At 43.3% G+C, this 19512-nt stretch overlaps 1 protein-coding gene across 1 annotated transcript; it reads right to left on the bottom strand.

Moving 5' to 3' along the window:
• Positions 1 to 531: 531 nt before the first annotated feature.
• LOC139130319 (carbohydrate sulfotransferase 3-like) lies at positions 532 to 1863 on the bottom strand. Its single transcript, XM_070696075.1, has one exon. It carries the CDS (start codon positions 1861 to 1863, stop codon positions 601 to 603), a length of 1263 nt encoding a protein of 420 aa, XP_070552176.1. The 3' UTR covers positions 532 to 600.
• Positions 1864 to 19512: the final 17649 nt, after the last annotated feature.

Raw genomic sequence — 19512 nt, 5'->3', positions numbered from 1 at the left:
TTAGCTACCAAATACCGAAAATGTTTGTATGAAATACGAGAGACAGATAAGAAACAATTATAAATGATTTATATTTTTTATTTTTTAATTTCACCGACTTCAACCATGTCGATCTCTGCCCATCAAATGTTTTCCCATTTAAAATCCTTTGAAGGATTAGTGTAAGTACAGGGATCGGGAACATCTTAAGGGGGAACATATTGAACCGGATTATAATACCCGACAACCAGGCCACTATAATATTGAAAGCTATTTTACTATAATCGTGCGTCTGTGTGTCTGTGTGTTCCTCTGTATGTATGTATGTATGTATGTATGTATGTATGTATGTAGGTAGGTATGTAGGTAGGTAGGTAGGTATGTATGTATGTATGTATGTATGTATGTATGTATGTATGTATGTATGTATGTATGTATGTATGTATGTAGGTAGGTATGTAGGTATGTAGGTAGGTAGGTAGGTAGGTAGGTAGGTAGGTAGGTAGGTAGGTAGGTAGGTAGGTAGGTAGGTAGGTACGTTTGTATGTATGTATATATGTTTTTAAGTAAGCATGTGACCAAATTGAATGCAGAATGTTTATGTTTAATGTTTTACAATCCTCATTTCAAGGGTAGGGGATTTAATAGTGATGCAGACGTGTTGATGAGTTCAGATTCCCGCTTAATAAGTTTGTACCCAAGTGTTTGCATGACGTCATTACAAGCGCTTTGTACCAGTTTTACATCGTCCATGCTTAAATCTGACCTCCAGGCTAGCGCCGTACTTGTCGAGTTTCTTTTTGTCGCCATGGATCCCCGCTCTACGTGTTCCTCACTGTGGGTATTGTCAGCGATCCACTTGAGAACGTTTTCGGTTACTCTGCTTCCAAATATTTTGTAAAGTTCCAAAGCCTTCTGAGTCACGTTTGCCACGACGTGGTCGTATCGTAACACGACAATTCGTCTCCTCGCCCGCGATGGGGCGTTTCTTAAAACAGCCAGGTTGCGCCCAAGCCACTTGCAGTAGTCGTGCACGTTTTCCGGGTGGAGTCGGGTGGTGGTATCGTTCAAAGGTTTGGCTATACCGAGCTCGTTCAATGTTTTGTTCGTTCGGTTGCGAAATTTGAAGTATTTTCTGGACGAGGCGACTGCCCTTGGGTCACGAGCGAGCAGTACCACCTTGAAATCGAAACACTCATGCTGGAGCATCGGCATCAGGTAGTTCAGATCTTCAACGCGTATGCTTTTAATAACCATGACTTCGTACTTTAGACATTCCTCTTTGAGGTCAGAAATTGAGACATTTGTGCACCGTTTGTATCGTTTACATATCTTCTGCATAGCATTGCTTTCACAGACAGCAAGATACCACCTTGGAATATGATACACGTAGTAGGTTAAGAAATCACAATGGTAGAAGCTGTTCAGTAATTCTGCCGACATATCCCCGCTGTAAGTTTCCGGTATTGCATCCATTTTCACCATATCCGGAACCACTCGCAGCGGCTCGAACAGGTAGAAAACGTTCGGGTTCTGATTGAAAAGCTCGCCAATGAAAGTGGAGCCAGTCCGGGCTTGGCGACGAAGAGTACGTGCTTTCGAGGCGTCGACGTCGGACAGACCGATGGTTGCGGCGGCGCCTCCGTCCCGGTGTCGTGCGAGGACGTGGTATTTCCTGATGATACAAACGAGCGACTCAATGCATAGCCGTTCGCGGCGACACGACAAGGGCTCGTCCAGGCTCTGCTCAAGAGAATAGTGCTGGAAGCGATGACGAGACAGGCTAAGAAAAACAGCACAGGCTTTTTGAAGGTTGACTCCATCGCTTCGTATACTCTTGTGAATCGATCTGAAAGTCCCGTTGGATATGGAGTCTTTGCACATTCACCGTTAAGAATGTACATATCCGATGTGTGTGCAAATCGAAAATTTATTTATGTTGGTGTCAACAGCTGCTAGAAGTATTAATCACCTTTGTACTCGAGATAATTTACCCCCGTCACTCTCTCCCTTGTCTTCCCGCGTCCAGCATCGTAATTCAGGAGCCATGGACGTTTCAAAGATAGGGGAAAAGGAAAATTTCATAAGCTTTCAAAAAAAAATCAACGGAATAATTTAATCATAGACCCTCGAAAATGTGAATTAATGTAAAGTTACAAGCCAATTGAGGTGTTAAGTCGTTTGACATTTTAATAGACCGTTATTACGCCGTCTGTGACGTCGAGCTCTCTTCTGGTCTGCACACCCTGTAACCTCCATAAATGTATTTAATCTCCACAAATGTAGCATACAACCATAGTGGCAATATGGTGCATCCATCAAAAAAGACATATAGCCGCAAAAGTAAGTCACAAGTGAAATAATAACGCCATTGTGCGGCTCCGCGAAAAAATACGTATTTACGACGACGTCAAACAGAGAAAAATAGCGTGGGATTATACATTTATCAGATGAACAGTCCTCTTACTATTTGTTTTGGTGTGGATGGATCAACATTATTTCTGAGGATTGCGAAAACATTGTGGCGATCTGGGATTTATTTCCCGGGATTACTTTGATTTATGAGTAAAACGGCCCATAAACGTTCCGTTCGATGGCACCCACTGTTATCCAGACTACCCGGCCAAACGCTGCCGCGGAGGTCTCTGCCGGTGTCAGTTCGTCACTCCCGATCTCGGTTATCAATGCTTACGTCGTACGGACTGTCATGTTTACAGTGACACATATCTCGCACGTAGATACTTTCAAAGTTTTGTCACTTGATTGAAACTAGTTAACTCTGTTACGTTATCCGGAGTCGACTTAATTCAATAATACATCCACGGGCTGCACTGCAGATTTCAGGCACAGTCGCCTGCGAAAACACTGTGATATGTATTGGAAACAGTGGCCGATATACAACGATTCACAATCGACTGTGTGTTCAGGCTACAAGCTGGCGACAGATGTCTGCACTGCAGCTATGCGCTTTAGGTTCAATTCCGATCGAGAACTTTCGGATTTTTTTTGTGATGAAGGACAATTTATCTTTGTTTGTCGAATGACTCGATGTTTTGTGCCTTCTATGTCGCTTTCCCGAAGATCATACGGTACTTATTTATTCAGTTTCACTTATATTCAAGTTGAGGTGTAGCTTTCGGGCTTATCACCAGGTATGACGTTCACATTGAGCCGTACCGACTGGAGCCGCGACGTTCCTGAGCTATTAAAACGATCCCAGGGAATAGACCGTCAGCAACCCATTCGATTATTCGGAATAGCTAAAACTTTAGCGACTCGACTTCCATGCTTGCATGTCTTAATTTATCCTATCATATTTTATTGCCACGAGAACGGCGTGTGTACTACGGTAGTTTGTAATATTGACGCGTTTTGTAATAACATATGCAAAATGTAATAGGGGTATCAGCATTTTGTAATAACGTTTGCTGTATTTTGTAATAAAACAGTCACTCTACGCGTTTTATAACAAGGATATTGGCATTTTATCATCATAATTCGCACTTTGTAATAACAGTTACTGCATTTTCTAGTGATTGTTAAAACTTTTCCCTGTTTCAAGGCATAAACATATATTTTGTCGACGGACTTTTTAGTTGTATTACAATTCTGTGTTAAAATTCTGTGTTTACACGGTAATCGAAATTAAAGAAAAAAGGGTTGCCCCCTGACTTCCATTTCAAATTTGGAAGACTTAATTTTAGATAGCTATCAATCTGTATTCTCACTAACGGATCATCCGAGGCAAGTAACTTCTAGATTTTGACTGGTTTATTGTCATATATTTGAAACTTAAGATTCATTGGTCTACACATAGCATTACCATAGTATTCAAATTATCCCAGTGGCGATCAAAATATGGTTTACAAATAAAGATACATAACAGAAATAATTTTCAGCTACACGTAGTGGAACACTTAGCGGTGACCTTATTTTCTTCGGGTTGAAAAGTGCTTCAGCCAAAGGACATGTAGTGCCAGCTGTCTCATATTTGGTTTCACAAAAATTAAAACCGACTTAATATGTGACTGAACAACCCTGGGTACGGGTGACACTGATTTGGTAGATGTACGTGGTCACTTATTCTGAGCTGTTCGTAACAGTGTTGGAGGTCGAATCGTTGTGGGCAATAATTTTTACTAACAATTACATTGTGTGTAGACTACTGGGATTCTTAAACTCTGACCCCCTTATACCTAGCACTGCTGGTGATACATACATACATACATACATACATACATACATACACACATACATACATACATACATACATACATACATACATACATACATACATACATACATAAACATACATACATACATACACACATACATACATACATACATACATACATACATACATACATACATACATACATACTACATACATACATACATACATACATACATACTGTACATACATACATAGACAGACAGGTAGACAGACAGACAGACAGACAGACAGGTAGACAGACAGACAGACAGACAGACAGGCAGACAGACAGACAGACAGACATTTTCATTACAGCGAGCATACTCGCGGGCACGGAGTTGTTGGAGCTTAAATGAATGTTAAAGTGTGTAGTGCAATGTCCATGAATGCTATATTCTCCATTAATGTGTAGTTATAATTATCAATAAAATGAACGACAATTATTATGAAACAGTCAAACATAAATGTACCTCTACCCGACCCAACATGTAAAACTCTTATTGACCAACTAACTGTCAAAAATATTTATGATAAAATTACATCCGGCTGTGATCATTTGTTTGCCAACGTCATGACTATTGTACGACTAATGTTTCATCACTGTATTCTCACTGCACTTGGTTCCGTTTTCACGTCAATATTACCTGCGAAGAAACGAACAACACAAAGATGCTATCGCACAATATATCTTAGATATAGCACCAAACTTCATCAGAGTGATTGAAATCGGCACCAAATCTGATAGAGATAAGAAAGAAACGAACGTTATTACAAAATGCGTCGGTTACAACAAAATGCTGACTCCGCAAGGAAACGTCGCATCAGCAATCTTTTAACGTCACTTTGGATTTTCCGCCATATATATGACATAGAGAATAAATATTACAAGAACAAAATGTTGGCCATCGTGTGTTATGTATTCAATTATGGCATTTTGTCACTTGATGGAAACTAATTAACTCTGTTACGTTATCCGGAGTCGACTTATTCGATAATACATCCACAGCGCTGGCACTGCAGATTTCAGGCACAGTGGCCAGCGAAAACGCTGTGATATACATCGGGAACAGTGGCTGATTTACTATGATACACAAGCGACTGTTAGCTCAGGCTACAAGCTGGCAACAGATGTCTGCACTACAGCTATGCGCTTTAGGTTCAATTCCGATCGAGAATTTTCAGAATGTTTATATGTGATGAAGGAAAATTAATCGTTGTTTGTCGATCGACTCGATGTTTTGTACCTTCTCTGTCGCTTTCCTGAATATCCTACGGTACTTATTTATTCAGTTTCACTCACATTGAGTTGAAGCTTTCGACTAAATGCCAGGTATGACGTTCAAATTGAGTTATACGACTGGAGTCGCGACATGCCCAGGGAATAGACCGATGGCACTGCCATTCGATTGTTGCGGGAAAAGCTAAAGCTTTAGCGACTCGAAATTTCCGATAGTTTATCACATCACGTTTTTGTAATTGTCACGAGAATGGCGTGTGTACTGCGACAGTTTGTAATACTGGCGCCTTTTGTAATAACATGCAAAATGTAATAGGGGGGTATCATCATTTTGCAACAACTTGCGCACTTTGTAATATAAAATCTGCAGTATTTTGCAATAAAACAATCTACGCATTTCGTAATAATGGTATCAGCATTTTGTAATAATTCGAAAGTAGTATAGAGTGGCACCGTAACACTCATTTGGGTCCGTGGCGCGTGTGGCGCGGACCCCCTAGCTTACCCAAAAAAAGTGTGGCGCGCCCAATTTGGGTCCGTGGTGCGGTGGCGCGGGAGGCACCTGACCCCCTAGGTTACCCCAAAAAGGTGTGGCGCACCCAAATTGGGTCCGTGGCGCGGTGGCGCAGGTGGCGCGGTCCCCTAGCTTACCCCAAAAGGTGTGGCGCGCCCAATTTGGGTCCGTGGCGCGGTGGCGCGGATGGCACGGTCCCCCTAGCTTACCCCAAAAAAGTGTGGCACGCCCAATTTGGGTCCGTGGCGCGGGTGTAGTAGTATAGAACGGCACCGTAACACTCTGATTTGGGTCCGTGGCGCGGTGGCGCGTGTGGCGCGGACCCCCTAGCTTACCCAAAAAAAGTGTGGCGCGCCCGATTTGGGTCCGTGGCGCGGTGGCGCGTGTGGCGCGGACCCCCTAGCTTACCCAAAAAAAGTGTGGCGCGCCCAATTTGGGTCCGTAGTGTGTGGCATTGGACCCCCTAGCTTACCCGAAAAAGTTAAAATGTGTCACCTAAGCCCTTGGCTTGACTGGAAAGCTTGCAATTGTGGCGCACTCTCCCCTCCCTCAAATTTAGGAACAAAGCGAGGGGGCGCGTGTGGTATCGGACCCCCTAACTCCCCAAAGAAAATCGTATGGCAGTAGTAGTATAGAGTGGCACCGTAACACTCTCATTTGGGTCTATGGCGCTTGTGGCGCAATTGCAAGCTTTCCAGTCAAGCCAAGGCTTAGGTGACACATTTTAACTTTTTCGGGTAAGCTAGGGGGTCCAGTGCCATACACTAGGGACCCAAAGTGGGCGTGCCACACTTTTTTGGGGTAAGCTAGGGGGACCGCGCCACCCGCGCCATCCGCGCCACGCACCTAAATTGGGTGCGCCACACCTTTTGGGGTAAGCTAGGAGTTTTTTTGGTAAGCTAGGGGGTCCGCGCCACACGCGCCACGGACCCAAATGAGAGTGTTACTCACACTCTCATTTGGGTCCGTGGCGCGGTGGCGCATACCCCGTAGCTTACCCAAAAAAGTGTGGCGCGCCCAATTTGGATCCGTGGCGCGGTGGCGTGGGAGGCACCTGACCCCCTAGGTTAACCCAAAAAGATGTGGCGCGCCAAATTTGGGTCCGTGGCGTGGTGGCGCGGGTGGCGCGGTCCCCTAGCTTACCCCAAAAGGTGTGGCGCGCCCAATTTGGGTCCATGGCGCGGTGGCGCAGATGGCACTGTCCCCCTAGCTTACCCCAAAAAGTGTGGCACGCCCAATTTGGGTCCGTGGCGCGGGTGTAGTAGTATAGAGTGGCACCGTAACACTCTCATTTGGGTCCGTGGCACGGAGGCGCGTGTGGCGCTGACCCCCTAACTTACCCAAAAAACTCCTAGCTTACCCCGAAAGGTGTGGCGCGCCCAATTTGGGTCTGTGGCGCGGATGGCGCGGGTGGCGCGGTCCTCCTAGCTTACCCCAAAAAGTGTGGCACGCCCAATTTGGGTCCTCAGTGTGTGGCACTGGACCCCCTAGCTTACCCGAAAAAGTTAAAATGTGTCAACTAAGCCCTTGGCTTGACTGGAAAGCTTGCAATTGTGGCGCACCCTCCCCTCCCTCAAATTTAGGAACAAAGCAAGGGGGTGCGTGTGGTACCGGACCCCCTAACTCCCCAAAGAAAAAAGTATGGCTCCCTTTTTGACACTTAATCCTGATTGTTTTTGAACTTTGAAAGTTGAGATAGGTGGTCCTCCATTACCTAATATGTAAAGTTTGCACACGTGGCCCGTAACACTCTCATTTGGGTCCGTGGCGCAGTGGCGCGTGTGGCGCGGACCCCCTAGCTTACCCCCAAAAAGTGTAGCGCGCCACATTTGGGTCCGTGGCGCGGTGGCGCGGGAGGCACCTGACCCCTTAAGTTAACCCCAAAAGGTGTGGCGCACCCATGTGTGTGGCGCGGTGGCGCAGGTGTGGTGCGGTGGCGCGGGTGGCGCCGTCCCCCTAGCTTACCCCAAAAAAGTGTGGCACGTCCAATTTTGGTCCGTAGTGTGTGGCTCTGGACCCCCTAGCTTACCCGAAAAAGTTAAAATGTGTCACCTAAGCCCTTGGCTTGACTGGAAAGCTTGCAATTGTGGCGCAACCTCCCCTCCCTCAAATTTAGGAACAAAGCGAGGGGGTGCGTGTGGTACCGGACCCCCTAACTCCCAAAAGAAAATCGTATGGCTCCCTTTTTTGACACTTAATCCTGATTGGTTTATTTGAACTTTGAAAGTTGAGATAGGTGGTCCTCCATTGCCTAATAGGTAAAGTTTGCACACGTCCCATTTCAAACTGATCACCTGATTGGTTCATTTGAAATTATGCAAATGCAGGAGGCCTATAAAGGTCTGCGGGCCACTTTGGGGCCACATTTCCGTTCTGATACTGGGAGAGTAAAGATGCTTGGTATTGGCGCGCCACACTTTTGGGGGTAAGCTAGGGGGACCGCGCCACCGCGCAATGGAACCAAATGGGCGCGCGACACCTTTTGGGGTAACCTAGGGCGTCGGGTGCCTCCCGCACCACCGCGCCACGGACCCAAATTGGGCGCGCCACACGCGCCACTGCGCCACGGACCCAAATGAGAGTGTTACGGTGCCACTCTATACTAGGTAAGCTAGGGGGACCGCGCCACCGCGCAATGGAACCAAATTGGGCGCGCGACACCTTTTGGGGGTAACCTAGGGCGTCGGGTGCCTCCCGCACCACCGCGCCACGGACCCAAATTGGGCGCGCCACACGCGCCACTGCGCCACGGACCCAAATGAGAGTGTTACGGTGCCACTCTATACTAGGTAAGCTAGGGGACCGCGCCACCGCGCAATGGAACCAAATTGGGCGCGCGACACCTTTTGGGGGTAACCTAGGGCGTCGGGTGCCTCCCGCGCCACAGCGCCACGGACCCAAATCGGGTGCGCCACACTTTTTTTGGGTAAGATAGGGGGTCCGCGCCACATGCGCCACCACGCCATGGACCCAAATGAGAGTGTTACAGTGCCACTCTATACTACAAACGCCACCCACCCAAATTGGGCGCGCCACACTTTTTTGGCGTAAGCTAGGGGATCCGCGCCACCACGCCACGGACCCAAATTGGGCGCGCCACACTTTTTGGGGGTAAGCTAGGGGGACCGCACCACCGCGCCACGGACCCAAATTGGGCACGCCACACCTTTTGGGGGTAACCTAGGGGGTCAGTTGCCTCCCGCGTCACCGCGCCACGGACCAAAATTGGGCGCGCCACACGCGCCACCGCGCCACAGACCCAAATGAGAGTGTTACGGTGCCACTCTATACTACTTTCGCACTTTGTAATACCAGTGAACGCATTTTGTAATTGTAAAACTTCTCCCAGTTTTAAAGCATTGACCTTCGAGCGCCAAAGTCAAATTTTGTCACCTGTATCATATGTACACCAGTCAATATTTTCCTAATTCTTTGCTAAACTTCTCATAAAAATCTGTAGCCAATGAAATATTATGTCCATTTGGTCAAAATTATGAAAAGATTACATAAAAAATCATAAAATCGGTAAAATGTTGCATCAAAAATTACAGCACTTAAAGGGTTACTAGATATTCTGTTCTAGACTTTGGATTGCAATGTGTGTTTACTCGGTAAGTGAATACAGAAAAATGATCGCTACCTGACTTCCATTTGAAATTAGTAAGACTTAATTCTAGATAGCTATCTAATCATATTTTTACTAACTGATCAGCTGAGGCAGGTAACGTCTAGATTTTGACTGATTTGATGTCATATATTTGACAGAATCATTGATATACACCGTGACACTCAATTGATTTATTACCATAGTATTCAATTTATCCCTAATTTAAATAGACGATAATGACATGTTTTCTCGTGACATATTGCAGATACCAGCAATCAATTAAAAAGGTAGATACTATGATGAAAGAAATTAAAATAACATAAAATGAATTATTATATATCTCCCTTCGCAAACAATAAAATTGAGCTTCCGTAAAACCTTTGTACGGAACGGACATGCGATAACCCCTTCACTTTCATATTCGGTGATAAACATGGCGTCATCGAACGTCAGTTGATTTTATAGAAAGTGTGTATGAAAAGCGCTCTGAATAACCACATACACTTGGCCATGCAGTTTTATAAATCTGTAGAGAAAAGCCAATGAATCATGATCGCCAGCTTATATGGGAAGACAGTTTGACCTTGTTTTCCCTCGTAAGCTGATGTCTTGAATGAAATAAAGAGTATGAAAACGTAAATGCGACTGATGTGATTGACGGCGTTGAAGTGTCGATAAGTGAGTCTTGGGTTTCTTGTCTGTTCGTTACTCAAATAAACCAAGACACTTTGCTAGATCCTGCATCTAATACCCTCCCAAAACTGTCAGGAGAAATGCCGATATATTCTACGTGTATCTAGCTCTTTGTACGCTTGCAGCATTCACTCTGTGGCCAACGCTACAGAGCTGGCTAGCCCCATACTAACGACAACCCACCGAACCACAAACTACAATACATGTAATACAGGAACACAATTTATTTTGTGCCTAGCGCCATCTGTAGACTTGATTATTTTGATCAACTGATGCAAACTATCTTAAAATTCTTATTGTGGATCTTAAAAGCCCTTCTTCTCAAAACATGCAACAGTTTTAGGTCTACATACGTACGACATGTATGCACTCGGCATCAAGGTTTGGCGACTTTTGTGTATTATGTCAAAACGGTGCCTAATAACTGTTGCAACGTTGTAGGTGTTAGGTGAGATAGGGACAAAAAGTGAAACCTCACAAGCATGCAAAAAGGAGACTTTTCTTGTTTACATCTCGGTCAGGGTTCACGGTTCCCTTGTCGCGTGACCCGGATATGACCACAATCAGAATCGGCGGTAGTGCCGGGAAAAAACTTGGAATAGCCAAGTGCGTGTTCTACGGATAGCTTGTTTCCCCTCAGTTGTTTTAATATCTTCCCAGGTACCACGCTAGGTAAAACATGAATTATTAATAACCGCAGGCACTAAATAGTTTAGGAGGGAAGGGCTGTGTTGTATAGATAGCTCCTCTGTCAAAAGTGGTATAGCACAAAGCAGGAATGTTGAACACTGGAGGCGCTATCAGCCTGAATATCTAAGCACTGAGCATGCACTGATAGCATACACGAAGATCTGCAAAACCCAATTATCTATCAGCAAATGGTCATGAGTTTAATCGCATAAGGTCTGTAAAGTAACAACATTGACTTGCGTATGATACATTGTGATAAGTGCCCATGAAAAACGTTTTGAATCAAACAGACATATTTACTTCCTTCACCGACCGTCACCCGCCACTCTTCCAGGCATTAACGTCTGACGACGTCAAGGTATAGATACTAGCAAGGACAAAATGTCAAAGTGAAAGCAAGCATGTTCAGATCTGATTTTTTCCTACAACTTGAAAATACAAAATTACACGTAATTAATTCCAAAGGCCATTGTTCACGTGTCCTTTATTTGATCGATTCCCCAACAGCTGCAGCTCTTGGCATGGGTATCTGATCATCATACTCCGATCTGTTTGACGAGATCGATACTAGGAGCATTTCGGCGATGATTTTCAATTTCGAGACTGTACGTTATGAACATCGTATGGTTTGTAGTTTTCAATATCACATGACAAATGTAAGAACGTCCAGGTGAAATGTGAATAGCATCAAGTCAACAGTTTTGATCACGAGCCATTATTACTTTTCACATACAGTGGCATTAAGGTGAAGGGGTACCGTACAAACATACTACACAGCTTGTGGACTCAAGCGCTGGCGCAGCTTCCCCACGCTCTATACATAGCCTGCCTCTCTCCCAATACAGCGATGTCGCTCCGGCGGGGCCCGATGCAGGTTTACAACAGAACAGCCCTGCAATCACCGTACTCATGGATATAGGATTTCTGCAATGAAATGAGCAACATATCCAACAATAAACCATCTCGTTGCTTTGGCGATTTTTCAGCTATCCTAAAACTTTATCAATATCATGATAAAAATAATTTTGAACTTCAGCCGCGTTTTGAAACATCCGTCGTTTTCCGTTACCGAAAGACGAATGACGCACCTGATCAGCCTATTGTAAACTATAGGCATGCACTATGATGCAGTCGCGACCCCTCTTGAGCGGCACAGAACGATCATAATACGAATCGACCTATCGATCTTCAGACTCGCGTTCCAGATTGCCCGAAAGATCCATCCTTCATTAACCTCCAGGGTGGCTCTGCATGGCAGGCCGCGCTGGATGTGTGTTTACCGATAACTGCTCTGTAGCGCAGCGCTACCTAAATCTTCTCTATTGAAATTTGTTGGAAAGCATTCATGGCCACCAAACTTGCCCTTGTTATATCGTAGTGACGATGTATCAAAACGTCCTTGCCTAAAGCTACATCGAATGAAGTACACGTGAACCGTGACTTTGGTATTTATTTCGTTAGGTTCTGTTTTTGATTGCTTTTGTCCGTGTGAGGATTTTTCTCCCGTGTGTGTTTTTAGGGAAGGATGGCAACGATAAAACCAACTTTTATCTAGCGCCACCACTGTCGATTTTTGAATAAATTTTTCCTCTCTTTTTTAAACCAACGTTTAACAAATTCGAGAATTAAAAACAGGGGTTACCCTGCAAAATTTTATACTTGAGAAATAAATCACCTAAACTCTACGATATTTGAAAGTTAAAATTGCCGTAATCACTGTGCAGTCTGGATGTTACAATATTTTCGAAAAGCAAGGCGGTAAAAAACTTTTGTACATTTGTATCAAAAGGCAATTATACATAGTTGGTGATATGATTTTTGACTGGCTCGTCCAAACTAGGAGCTGCTGCGAATCAATGACCCAAGCAGCCATACTTTCAGCATGTCATTAAATGACAGACCCAGGCGCAGTCTCCTGTCATAAACTGTCATAGCAAAGATTGCGGCACATTGCAACAGTGAGACAGGTGTAAAAACAATACTGGATATAGTCCAGTTTAACTGCTCGGTTTGGTTTGATCTCCTAGGTTGTTGCATCGTCTCTACAACATACCTTTCAAAAACAGCTGTAGATTACGTTGTACTCGATATGTAAAAAGGTTTTGGAATTTGTACATTGTCATTCGGTAGTCTCATCATTAACAGAAAGATGTGTAATTTCTCTGAATAAAAAATCTAGAATTCTTAGTGACACGTACACGGACGGGGTTTTCTCACTGAGACACTAATATTCATGGTCTGTCTCAACGGCAAGTACAAACGTCCTCTAGAGCCGAAGCCTCAATTATTTTTTATGTTTTTAAACTCTTTTCAGAGGCCAGTGAAGTCTTAGTCATATTATAGGACCTGTGCTTGAAAGATTAAACACTTTCTTTGTCGATGGCTGATCTCATCATGTCAAAAAACATGCCCCTTCCAGCTACCTACGTATTTCTTGCTGTCTTGTACTTTGAAACCAAACACCGTGACTCGAGACTAACCATTGTTTGACTAGCTACTGAGTAAGACGATGACTCCACAGAGACTGCCGAATTCACTTTTATGTGTCACTGTGTGAACCCGGTTAAAGTCACAGTCGCTTGTGGTTAGGGCACGGCCCCTCCACAAAGAGACCGTGGTTAGGGGACAACCCCTATGGCCAAGACAAAGAGGGTATTACTTGCCACGATACACGGTATCGCCGATTTCAAAGACTGTTTCCAAACGTAAAGGCAACGGTGATTTCATAATTCAATATCGATGGCTCACCTATTTGCCGAATTTATACCTGTTCTTAAGTCGAGTTACTCAACAGATCAGTTTATCACGTACCGACGCCATGATTAGCATATATATATGGGAGGCACCGTGGACCAGTGGTTAGGGTAACGGACTCACTATCAGAGGTTGGTGAGTTCGAGACCCGGTTCAAGTCCCGGTAGATCCAGAGTAGCGGATTCACTGTCGGAGGACGGTGAATTCGAGACTCTAGCTCGGTGTTGTACCCTTGAGCAAGGCACTTTACCCCTCAGTGCTCCATTGGGGTGGTGGGCTATGGGTACCTCATCCTGTAAATGGGCTAGCACCCGTTGGATGATGGACTAAATAAAATAAATAAAAATAAAATATCCTCCTCACAAGTAAAGGCACGCTCTCAGTTGTAAGACAGTCAGAGAGAGTCGGTACTTTCAACGGTAGAACTGAGATGGAACGAAATGTGAACTCCACGTGAGAGCAGGTATGCATTTTGACGTAAAATGGACCAATTCATGTAATAAATTTTGCCCCCTAAATTATAGGTGCAGAAACAGTCCCTCTGAGCGATACGCGAGCACCGTGGTGGGTCATGAACGGCCTCTATTGCTGTCTGGGTCACAATGGTTGTCCGCCTGAACACCAGCGCGAGGTTTCGCTGCCCATGGAGGTACCAGAAGATTCCATGTGATACCTAGACTTGGTTCAAGTCGGTGAATTTTAAAAAAATAAAATCATTTATAATAGTTTCTTTTTGTGTCTCTCCTATTTCGTACAAACCTATCCGGAATTTGGCAGCTCACGCCAGGTTTCCCAGCGATTGAATGCGTCACGTTTGAGTCTGCGCAGTAGTGAGTTAGTTTCTGCCGGATTCACCGACTTGGACTTCTTGCAAAGTACAGGCGGTGAGACGGACTGTGTACACAGTGACGTAGTAATACAAAATGATTGACAGCCCCCGCCGTTATTCTGGCCAATAAGAAGAACGCTTGCTAATAAACCTCTGCATGCATTAAAAAGTTTGTTGTCATCTCCGTGCAAAGCTAGACATCGAGTACGTTTTTATATCTGGGCGAATAATAGCATCAAGTTCGTACATCCACCGCGTTTTACAACTGATCGGTCGACCACCGCTAATCATGCGAGATTACCAAAGAAAGCTTGTTGAGAGTTACATTGAGGGAAAAGATGTGTTCGTCTGCACACCAACCGGCAGCGGAAAATCACTGACATACGAAGTCGCTCCACATTGTTTTGATTTCCATCGCTTCGGGCACGTAAGAGAACAGGCTCCAACTGTAAGGACGGTGTCTTTTTCCATCCTTGAATAACCGCCCGATTTTCGCATTTTGTAACATGGGCCCCACAAACAACACATATTTTCACGCGTTTTCGGTGATAGAACAGAGGTCGTGCTGACTTTTGTGGGAGTGATCGCACTCGACATTTTGTCAACAACGCCATGTGAGTTTTATGCACGTCTCGTTTGGGTAACTCCTCCCAATGTGTAAAATTTAGTGATGTCATCTTATGAATAATATATGAGTAAAGAAAACGTCATCTCATGAATAATTTATAGCAACGCAAACCCTGCAAGAAAGCCAAGTCTGTGATTCCGGGTGAAACTCCGCTGTATAGCGTTCACTCCACTCATCGCGTTCACCCCCGGCACTCATCGCGTCCACTCACGCGCGCGCGTTTCACATGAAAGCAGAATACAAATCATTGCGTTCACTCACTCTCAAACATTCACAAATCACAGACTTGAACCAAGTCCATGTGATACCTTGCCATGGCACAAACGACTTTGACTTTACCCGCGCCCATGCAGTAACCTGCATATGTAAAAGTGAATCCAACGCCGACCATTGAAACGAATCATAACACAGACAACTATATTTGTGTCATGGCACCCATGGTAGTCACTTTCATTGGTCAGATAAGTCACGTGATAGAGCAAAGGTCAACGAGCAACCCCAGAGCACAGCAAAAGCAAAGGCCACCGGGATCCCCGTTCATGATGAACTGTAAGTAGTATCTGCAATAAACAGTTTTGATGTCAAACAATCCCTCTAAAACGCAAACCGAAAGTGTGGAGTGTAACAATTATAAATGTCGTGCTGAAAGACCCGGTTAAAAATTCTATTATTATTAAATCAGTTTCTGTTTCTTTTTATTATACCCTTTCTTCCGCCTTTCAACTGGGGATTTATCATGGGTAAAGTTGCATACGCAGGGTGGAAGTATCGATATTTATCTGCGTATGCAGGACAGGTACCTCACTCTACCGGTGTAAGCCATGGACACAGTAATTTAATTATCAATTTAGTACATTATGTTTTTGCTATGGACGGTGTTTTGCAATCTTGGTGTAGGGTCATCGTCATACGCAGCTGCCGGTGAAAGAACGGTCAGTTTGACCAAACATTTGCTTTCAACATATGTAACAGTAAGAATTCCATAGGTAGCTAGAAGAGGCAGGTTTGTGGAACAAGATCGGCAACAGGGACAAAAGGCATAACCAGTCATAGCAAATGTGTAAAAAAATTGATAAATTTATGATTATGAAAATTATTGACAAAAATTAAATATCCTTTCATTATACTTACAAAAGTGCCCTACAGAACTCGAGTCCTCAATGATGATCATTATTTATGCCAAATTCACGCAGTCGTAATACAGATCCTTAGAAATATGGTCATTATTGTTACACTGCAGTAGCGTTGTTGAGTAACTTGATGCGCGGTCACATTACGGCCTCGTCAGACTCTCTGAACGGTATATAATGGGCTGTTCAGAGAGTCTGCTAAGGCGGTCACTGTGACCGCGCATCATGTTACTCAGCAACGCTACTGCAGTGTAACCATATAGACCATATTTCTGAGGACCTATGCTACAACTGCGTGAGTTTGGTATAAATACTGATCATCATTTAGAAATTGAGTGCCGTAGGATATGTTTGAAAATATAAAATTATTTCATAAATATTCAATTTTTATCAACAATGTTCATAATCATCATGTAATTTTTTTTACGCTTTTTTCTATGACTATTAATGCTTTGTGCCCCTGTAGATCACCCACAGACACAACAACCGCAAGTGCTTCTATATTAGTAAGTCTTTAGTTGTATGCAGCTGCTTGTACAACGCCTCTAAAAAGATGATTTTAAGTTCGTGAATTTTGAATTTATTGACTCAGTGTAACAATTAGGTTACTGGTCTACAAGATTTATGCGTCAATGAATAATCATCGGCCAAACATGCAGCAACCTCCAATGTATCTGCCTTTTGTTCATTGATAAACGTCTTGATGTCACTCCAAAACCATCTTTTAAATTCCTCAATCAAAACAAGTTGTCGTAATTTCTCGTTATTCTGACAGACCTTTTCAGAAGAACACCAACGATAAAACAGTAACCAAATTCGACATAAGTTTGATCCTTCGCCTTCTCACAATCCCTAAATTTCTGACAATAAGCTTCAGGCACCAACTATTAATTCCTTCACACAATCATAATCTGAAGCCTGCTCTATTGACAACTGGATGTAAATTTTTCTGGCTTTACCAGCCAAGGCACTCTGCAAAAGCATAGACCAGAACACCCTTGGCCAATTCAGACTCTGAGCAATTTTCTTAAAATGTAGGAAATATTTGTCAACATCCTTTTCTTGCAAAGGGGGAACTAACCTGAAATTCTTAGTGATATCAACATTGTCTGAAGAAAATAATTTTCCTGCCTGTCCAAGTTCTAAACGTTTCATTTCTTACTGTAGTCGACGTTCAGCTAATTCTCTTTCTTTTTCTTTTTCCTCTTTCTTTCATTCTTATCTTTCCTGCCTATCTTTCTCTGTCTGTCTTTCCTCCATTTCGAATTCTCTTTCATTTGTATTCTTTCTCTTTCTGTCTTTCTTCCATTTCTAATTTTTCCTGTCTTTCTGTCGATTGTAATTATTTTTCTTTCATGTGTAATTCTAGTTTCTTAAGCTCCAAATTTTCCTGAATTTCTAATTCTAATTTTTTGAGTTCGAAGGAAGACTCAGGCTCATAATCTTTTAAGGCAGACTCCTCAAAATGGCCAGAATTAACTAAATGTTTTGCAATCTTGAACTGTATTTCTCGCTTGCGCATAGATCTTTTGACATCTACTTAAGGAAATTGGCCAGTGCTATGAGGTTGTCTTTTCTGAGGGAATCAAATGCGTCCTGATCAAGGTCATCTATAATTTGTCTGGTTTGAATTCACTATGGTTAAAGTTTCGCTGAGTTCATAATATACAGTAGTTTTGAAAAGGCTGGCAAAATGTTGTCAAATGGCTCAAATATTCGTGTCCCGGACGAGCCCCCAATTTCGTTACGCGAAAGAAAACGAACTAAAGGTGAACTCAGCAGTTTCCGTATAAAATAAAATTTATCACAAAAATGTAACTAATAGCTAAGTCAGGGTAAGAATACAAACTGTAAAAGTGTACAGAATACTTATCGCAGCTGGGAGGGCAAAGCTCCAGTCTCAGAGTTGCAACAGTCATTTAGACGAATGAACAGTCCTTTGGCTTACAGGCTTGAAGTTGCACAAAGTCCCTAGTATTAGTCCAGCGTGGCATTGAAGGTCTTGAATAAAGTCCTGAAATTAAAACTGCTGGAATTTCGAAAGACATGAAGTAACACGCAAAAGACAAGATCCCAAAATGTCTGACTGCAAGCCTGCTGTCTCAGTATTTATACTCGTGTGGTTATATAAGGGCATATAAGAACAATCTAGAACTTTTATTGACATGCTAATTACTGCTCTAAAATTATCTCTCTTACACAACTAATTAAATTTCCAGGACATTCCAAACATGACTAATTGAATTCAAGGTTGCGAGGTCATGAAGGACAGTGACCTTGAGAATGTTCCAGACTAATTAAACTCAGGTCATGATGAGTGTGGGGGAAAATGACCTACATAACAATGTTGGCTCAAAAAGGAACAAATGTTACTGCCATACTTTGATTTTTGATTGTCAGTTATAATCTGATTAACAACTATTGATTTTACATTCCTCGATGTCGCTTGTAAGTCCTGGCCCTTGAGTCCTACGTATGATGCCATGAAGTGTAAAGTGCAGCAATGGTGAATTATTGGCCAGTCGTTATAAAACTGCATAATGGTGCTTAGTGATAAAACACTTCAGATAAGGCTTTTCTGCCAAGGGCTTGTCTAGGGCAGAATCTCTGCTAGAATAAACACTGTTTGGCGACAAAGACGTTCCTTCTCTACATCTGCATTGAACAGTTTCTATTTATTATTTATGTGTCATTGCGGCTTAGGCAAAGTCTTTGTATCTAGTCCCCTCTTCCAATCAAACGTCAAGGATTTTATATCTGAATAGTATGTAAGATTGCGCTTGTCTAATCATTTAAGGCAGCGCTTGGGAGTGCCGTCATATAATTCATTAAAGCAACGATATAACTTTAAACTATAAGTGAATATCCTACTCTTTCAAATAGACGAAATCAAAATGTTCGCACAGACAAAAAACACATGTATGTTGTATGAAATGCTAATTGTGGCCACGCCAATAAAAGAAGCTTTATTACTCGGAGACTTATAAATTGTTTAACAATAACCATGATGTAAATAAATGCCTGCGTCTCCGCTTAAACTACCTAGAATGTTATTACACGTTTATGTTAATATGGGCTAATAAATAATATTGGATCGAGGCCAGAAAAAATCGCGTTATCACCAACACGACAACGCATTTCCTCTCAAGTTCGACGTCTTGTGCGTGAATTGTGGCTCATTCTTCATAAGTCGTCGCCTTACGACCTATTCCCGTTCATTGGACCGGGTGTCTACGAA

The sequence above is a fragment of the Ptychodera flava genome, chromosome 3 (assembly GCF_041260155.1).
Source record: "Ptychodera flava strain L36383 chromosome 3, AS_Pfla_20210202, whole genome shotgun sequence".
Classification (NCBI taxonomy): domain Eukaryota; kingdom Metazoa; phylum Hemichordata; class Enteropneusta; family Ptychoderidae; genus Ptychodera; species Ptychodera flava.
Note: the sequence above shows the minus strand (reverse complement) of the source record. Positions and strands in the feature narration are given on the sequence as shown.